General features: G+C 35.5%; 1 protein-coding gene across 2 annotated transcripts in view; it reads left to right on the plus strand.

Annotated features, from left to right (window-relative positions):
• The window catches only part of TTBK2 (tau tubulin kinase 2), a 122,145-nt gene that overhangs the window by 36,441 nt on the left and 77,960 nt on the right, over nt 1-7,744 (plus strand). The window contains exon 3 of one of the 2 annotated variants that reach the window (XM_004687872.2): nt 2,149-2,296. In XM_004687872.2, the coding sequence (XP_004687929.1) occupies nt 2,149-2,296 (148 nt within the window). The remainder of the gene's footprint in view (nt 1-2,148; nt 2,297-7,744) is intronic. The other variant, XM_012728667.1, reaches the window with a different exon arrangement.

Genomic DNA, 7,744 nt, shown 5'->3' on the forward strand with positions numbered 1-7,744 from the left:
AACCATCCGGTATTTTTCTTTCTCTTTCTGGCTTATCTCACTAAGCATGATCTTTTCCAGCTCCATCCAAGTTGCTGCAAAAGACATGAGAAACACTATTTTTTGATACATTTCTGAAATATGTATACCAAATTGTTTGTGGCTGAAATAATTTCATCATTTGTGAAAAACTTGTGGGGAAGATTTTTTTTGAAGATTTATTTATTTATATATATAGAACTGGGATATAGGCTAGAGGTGCAGGGGCAGTGAGAGGTCTCACCAGAGATAGAGCAGAGAGCAGAACAGGCAGATCGACAAAGTACACCACTGAGAGGAGCAGCGGGTGAGACTTGAGAGGTCTGCTGCTCCATGTGGGTCTCCTCCAGGGGCGGGGATCTAACTCCCACTGAAGCTGCTGCAGCTAGCTTGCAGTGCTGGGTCCTAACCTGTTGGCCACCAGGGAGGGCTGGAAAGATTTTGATGTTATTTCTAGGACTTTGCTTTCTTCTTGGGATGTGCATATTTAATTTAACAATAGTGAGATTTTTTTATTTTTAAAGATTGATTTATTTATACATACAGAACTGTGATACAGGCCAGAGGTGCAGGGGTGGTGAGAGGATTCACCACAGACAGAGTAGGGAGCAGAATAGGCAGATCGACAAAGTACACTGCTGAGGGGAGCAGCGGGCGGGTCAGGAGAGGTCTGCCGTGCCATGTGGATCACCTCCGGGGCAGGCAGGAATCGAACTCATGCTGCAGTGTCTTTAGCTTCTCAGTGCTGTGCTTTAACCGACTGTGGGCCAATAGTGAGATTTCTTTTTTTAATTTTTAATTTTTTTTGTGGCTTTTTCCATCTCAGTTGTAATCCCTGTGGGCTTTCTATCACCAAATCGCCCATGTGTCATCACCATAGCCCAGTACACTTCCCTTCCTTTACTGTTTTTGATCCCATTCCACCTCCATAAATAATTATTCATTATTATTATTATTATTTTTCTCCCCTGGCCTTTTATACTCCTGTTATGAGTGAAACCATCTGGTATTTTTCCTTTTCTTTCTGGCTTATTTCCCTAAGCATGATCTTTTCCAGCTCCACCCATGTTGCTGCAAAAAACATGTGTTTCTTTTTTTTGGTTGCTGAGTAATATTCCATTGTGTATATGTACCACATCTTTTTTTTTTTTTTTTAAAGATTTATTTATTTGTGCATACAGAACTGGGGTACAGGCCAGAGGCTCAGGGGCGGCGACAGGCTTCACCAGAGACAGAGTGGGGAGCAGAACAGGCAGATCGGTGAAGTACACTGCTGAGGGGAGCAGCGGGCAAGTCAGGAGAGGTTTGCTGTGCCATGTGGTCACCTCCATGTCAGGCAGAATCGAACTCATGCGGAAGCGGCTTTAGATTCTCAGTGCTGTGCTTTAACCTGCTGCGCCACCAGGGAGGGCCTGTACCACATCTTTTTAATCAAGTCATCTACTTTTGGACATTTGGGTTGTTTCCATGTCTTTCCAATTGTAAATAAAGCAGCAGTAAGTATGGGGGTGCAGGTGTTTTTTTTGAATCGTGTTTTTGTGTCTTTTGGGTAGATACCTCGGAGTGGGATTCTGGGTCATATGGAAGCTCCATTTTTAGCAGTTTTAGAAATAGTTTTCTAAACAGTTTTCCTTAGTGGGAGTTTGCATTCCCACCAGCAGTGCAGGAGAGTTCCTTTTTCTCCACATCCTTGCCAACATTTGTTGTTGCTAGTTATTTTAAGATGTGCCATTCTCAATAGTGAGATTTTTTAAAATTATTATTTATTTATGTATACAGAGCTGGGGTACAGGCCAGGGGTGCAGGGGCGATGAGAGGATTCACCAAAAACAGAGTGGGGAGTGGAGAGGGATGTGGACAAAGTACTCTGCTGAGGGGAGCAGTGAGGGGGTCAGGAGAGGACTGCTGCACCATGTGGGTCACCTCTGGGACAGGTGGTGATCGAACTCATGCGGAAGTCGCTTTAGCTTCTTAGTGCTGTGCTTTAACACACTGTACCACTAGGGAAGACCCAATAGTGAGATATTTTATCATAAAATAGGGATAGTAAAATTACATATGAGGTGAATTGATTTCCAATTAGAATCTTCTAGTAATTTTTTTGTATGTATATTCTTATTTTTTGTGCAGTTGAGGAAGATTGGGGGTGGGGGCTTTGGAGAAATTTACGATGCCTTGGACATGCTTACCAGGGAAAATGTTGCACTGAAGGTGGAATCAGCTCAACAACCGAAGCAAGTTCTGAAAATGGAGGTTGCTGTATTGAAAAAACTACAAGGTAAGCTGCTTTGTATGATACAACAAATGATTTATTATTTATTGTTATCTTTCTGAAACTTACAGTCTCTTAACTATTAATTGAATACTTTGGTATTAGCTTGGTATGAACACTGATCATTTTCTCTTGGAAATTTTATTATTATCTACTAGAAGTAGAAATGTTTATTACTTAGAATAATTAGAATTTGAGTATTCCTTTTCATGGTGAGTAGGAATGAGTGTGTGTGAATTAGCTGACAGTGTTTTCTTAAGTCTCTAATGATAAAATTCTCTCTTGTTTTATATGACAAATACCTTCAAGTTGTTTCTACTTATCTCTCTGGATATTAAACATGCTTTAATCACATTAAGGAATAGATGCCTTCAAATCACACTGCATAATGAATTAAACATAATATTGTTTGTTATGTGTTGATTTCAATAATACCAATTTCATAGAACTCTTTCTGGCTCTAGTCATAGTTGAAGTTCATTTTACTATTTGAATTCTTGTTTTTTTCACTAAAGGGATATATTTTTTTCCTCTGACATTAATCTAGTGATGTAAAACTCTGAACCCATTGCAAGTTTGTATTCATCTTTATATTTTTAGTTTGATGATATAATGTGATACTGCTGATATTTAATATTTGATCTGAGTCAGAATTAAATTAGGATGATTAGCACATTAAATGATCTTGTTAATTTCTAAGAGGTTTGCTTTGTAATAGGACATTCATTAATATCTGAAACTATTTAGTACTGACATTTAGAGCAAAAGAAGTTGCTGTCATTGGTGGAAGTAACTGCAAGGGAAAAATGCTTTGTAGACTAGGACCCTCAAATTTGTGACCATGTAGTCTCTATGGTGAATTTACTTTGTAAGTCCCTGATGTATATAGAATTCTAGTATGTTGATTCCTATTATGTAAATGAAATGTGTATTACATGTTTTGGCAAAGTCTATTATTTTAATTGTCCTTTCCCCTTAAACTTTCTGATCATCCAAGTTCTCTACCAACTGGCTCATTTGATTATAGCTTGATGTTAATAAAATTGTAGATATGTTTAATAGTAATTTTAGTCCAAATCTAGCTTTCCTGGAATGTAGGAAATGAGAAATATAATTGATAGATCATGCCTGTTATCACTACTAGAAAAAGTGAATAATTAAAGAAGAAAGAATAGAGTAATTGGAGAAGAAAGAATGAAAAAAAAAGGTATTTTCTTTTCTCTTATTCTTTTGCACTTTTCCTCAGCCCAGTAATCGAGGTTACAAACAAATATAACTAAACCTATTTCTTCCTGGGTTGCACAGATCTTAGGAGGTCTGTTTTAAAAGGTCAGTATCAATTTTTATGTAGAAAGTACTGCTTCACCTATTTTTCTTCCAACTTGGCCCTGAGGATATGCTTTCAGGGGAGGCAGGATTTAGCTCTGTGATCCTTTAATTAGGTTCTCTTGCCTATTTTAGTCCTGGCTTACCCAGAATTCTACATAATAAAGCTTGAAGATTAATTTAGAACCTTTTAATAGTTGGAGACCCTTGTAGACTTACTGTTGTTTCTATTTTATCTTTGATACTCTCACCTAAAACATTTTTTTCTACCAACTTATAAACCTCATGGCATCTTGTTCCACAGAACCTTTCACTTTTAAAAAATAAATAGATTTCTATCTTCTAGTCTATGTTACAATAAGGGTTGTCCTTGACTCTCTTCTTGGCTTCCTAATTTATGCCTTCTATATACTTATATCTGATAGTGTAACTTATGGAACTGAGCTGCTCTTGCCTTGCTCCTGCATAATGACTTTTCACTGTGGAAAAGGTATATAACCAGAGACTAAGAACTTTTTCATAGGATTGGCAGGTTTTAAATTGATACTCTGTTTTTGAGAGTCGGTATAAGGAAAATACATTTTTTGATGAATTTTGCCTGAACCCTAAAGGTTGTTTTTGGAGGAAAATCACCCTACTTTTTCACAATTTTTTTTAAAAGATTTATTTATTTGTACATAAAGAACTGGGGTACAGGCCAGAGGCTCAGGAGTGGCGAGAGGCTTCACCAGAGACAGAGTGGGGAGCAGAACAGGCAAATCTACGAAGTACACTGCTGAGGGGAGCAGCGGGCGGATCAGGATAGGTCTGCCACGCCATGTGGTCACCTCCGGGGCAGGCGGGAATGGGACTCATGCTGCTTCAGCTTCTTAGTGCTGTGCTTTAACCCGCTGCGCCACCAGGGAGAGCTTTTTTCACAATTTTTATGTCTTTTTCCTTGGTGCTTAATTTTCTCTTTTCTTTACTTAACAACCCTAGATTTTCTCAGTTCATGCATAACTCTGATTACTGATGTTACTTTGTTATAGTCCAAAGTGTGAATGCCTTAGCATTTCTTCTCATCTTTTCTTCTCACCCTCTCACTAGTGCAGTTGTAGCCTGCATTTCGCTCTTGAATTGTACTTGATTTGTACAGATATGCTTGAAAGTTTTAGTTACTTCTAAAGTTAAACCATCATCTGTAAGCTTGTTTAGGTAACATTTTCCTATACTCAGTGGTTATTCCTGAAATGTCCACAGAATCAAAACTTACTACTGTAATTTTTTTCCTTTTATTAACATCACTTTTCAGAGATACATCTTAACCATTTGTCTACCTTCCTTTTCTCCATTTGTTACTAAGTTGTCTTCATTTATTTGCTTTAAACTCTGTAAAGGAGATAATTGTCTCCTTATCTTTTATTTTTTCTCTTCTCTCCCATCTCAAAGTAAATGTTTTCTAGTGACATTTTGCCTATCATTTCTCTGTTTTCATGATCTCTTGGGCTATATCTCTCAACTTACCAAACTTTAAAAAATTACTTTTTAATATATACAATTCATTTGCAGCACTAATTGAAGAGGAAAAAATCTTTTGTTCCATGATTTCAATTATGACCACAGGAACCTATTGTTGATAATTTTCAAAGTTAAGTTTCCATTTCATTGTTAAAATTTGACACATTTCCAGAATTCTGTAGTGAAATAGGCAAATCTTAAATTTTCTTTTATCTCCTGATTTTTTATTATGAAAACTTTCAAGAATATGAAAACAGTTATATAATGACCATTCAGATATCCAATACCTTCAATAAGTATTAGCATTTAGCCAGTCTTATTACTGCCCTACTCCTTCAACTTTTTTTTCTACTTTGCCTAGAGTATTTGAAAATAATTCCTAGATGTCATGTCATCTGTAATTTCTGTATATATACTTCTGTAAATATACTTCTGTATATTTCTCTATCAGATAAGAATATCCTTTTTAATGAAAATATTCTTTATTTCATTAATTGGTGAACTACCAGTCTGTTAGGCATCTATGGAATTGAAGTGGGGGTTATTTGGAAATGTATTGAAATTTGACACATTAACTTGCCTAGAAGAGCTTGGTTGACTATTGATTTTTGTGAATCCACTGAAATGTATCTTTTAGGCCATTGGAAGGCTGAACCAATTACCACTCACCAATATAAAAAACACCCCAAAACAAAAGACCTCTCCTCCACCAATAATACAGTGACATGAGAACATATTAGAGGAAATTTTGGGGGATTTATATTACTGAGAAAGTGAAAGAATAAGGCCATGGAAACCCCTAGTGACTAGTTTTAAGAATGGATTAGAGAGGAAGCCCATGTTTCAGGTTTTCTTTTTAGTTACTAGCTTTTTTAGAACCATTTTAAGTTTACAAATAAGCTGAGCATATACCCCACCTACTGTTCTATTAATATCTTACATTAGTATGGCAAATTTGTTAAAATAGATGAATCAATATTGATATTATTAACTAAAGTTCATAATTTACATCAGGAGACTGCTTTTTTTTTTTTTAACATAAAACCAATAGCATTAAATACCCGATGCCATCTGATGTCTAGCCAGTATTTATATCATCTCAAAGATAATATTTTACATTTAGCTTATTCAGATAAGGATTCAAATACATGACAGGTATCTTGCATTTGGTTGACATTGCTTTGAAGTCTTTCAATCTATAAGAGTTATCCCTCCTCTACCCCCTATTTTTTGGGGAGGAGGGGGAAGGTAGAAGGCTTGTCCTTTTTTTGGTGAAGAAATGAAGTGCTTAGTCTTATTTAAACAAACAAAAATGTCCAAATTCTGGATTTCACTGATTCCATCCTCTTATTTATTTATTTTTTAACAAGTTCTTGTATCCTCTGTGTTTCCTATGAATAGGTAGTTTACATCTAGAGATTTGATGAGATTCCTGTTGTTATCATTTTGGCTTAGAGACATTTTCTAGAGCTTCTGTTTCTTGTAGGGATTGGAAAGTGATGATTTTTCTAATTCTGTTATTCCTTTGAAGTTTCTTAACTGGGTTTTTCCTGCAAAATAGAACTTTATTTCATCAGTTGTTTGTGTCCCTTAAAACACAATGATTGCAAAAAGGGCAGGATAAAGGAAAGGCTTGATTTTTTTTTTCTTCCCAATTTTCATAATGTAAACCTTTATGGAACCAGTGAGTTGTTTCATTTGCATGTTTTTAGGATCACTATGAACTCATGAGTTTTTATATTTTATTTTAACAGTTATTCTTTTAGTGCCAAATTTTTACATCTTTGACTAGTGTAAACCCTTTCAAGTTGGCTCTGTCCTTCTGACATAGTTCTGGTGTTCTTTAATATCATCCTTGCTTTCTCACACAGAAGTAAGTATATTTTAGACTTAACATTCAACTTTCCCTGAGCTGTAACTAGATCGGTAACACTATTTCTCTGAGAAATCCTGTTTTGGGAAACAATCAGGAGCCACAGTGTGAGCACTAGGGCACTAATTGTTCTTGACCCAACAAATTTGTCTCAATAAGTTTTAATAAATAATAGATTCTGCCTGATTTATTTTCATACACAATTTTTCATTTATTTGCATTATTTCCTTTTGAAAAATACATATGTGCTCTCTTTTAAATTGAAAGCATTTTAACAGATAGGAATTATATACAGATCTTCCTTAACCACTAATGGGGTTACATCCTAATAAATCCATGGTAAATTGAAAATATTCTAAGTTGAAAATGGGAGCTGCAACCCGCTGCCACTATCCAGTATCAAGAGAATAGTACTAGCTTCTACTGAATGCATATCCCTTTCACACCATGCTAAGGTAAAAAGATCTTAAGTTGCACTATCATATAAGTTAGGGACTCTGTACTTTCAATTTTAACATTTATTAAGCTTTGTTCATTAATAAGCAGACATTTGTAAATGGGAATATCAGTCAGGGACTAGGATAACAAGTCATCTATGGTTATTTTTCTCATTAAATTCAATGCATTTTTTGTAAGAAAAAGATACTGAGATTTTAGAGCAATTTGCTAATGTTAGATGATCAAATTACCTTTGGAATTACTACAATTTATGTTCTCAAAGCTGTCTTATATAGAAATTTAGTTCTTTTTTTTTTTTT

The sequence above is a fragment of the Condylura cristata genome, unplaced genomic scaffold (assembly GCF_000260355.1).
Source record: "Condylura cristata isolate star-nosed mole 26May11 unplaced genomic scaffold, ConCri1.0 scaffold00023, whole genome shotgun sequence".
In the NCBI taxonomy this organism is placed as follows: Eukaryota; Metazoa; Chordata; class Mammalia; order Eulipotyphla; family Talpidae; genus Condylura; species Condylura cristata.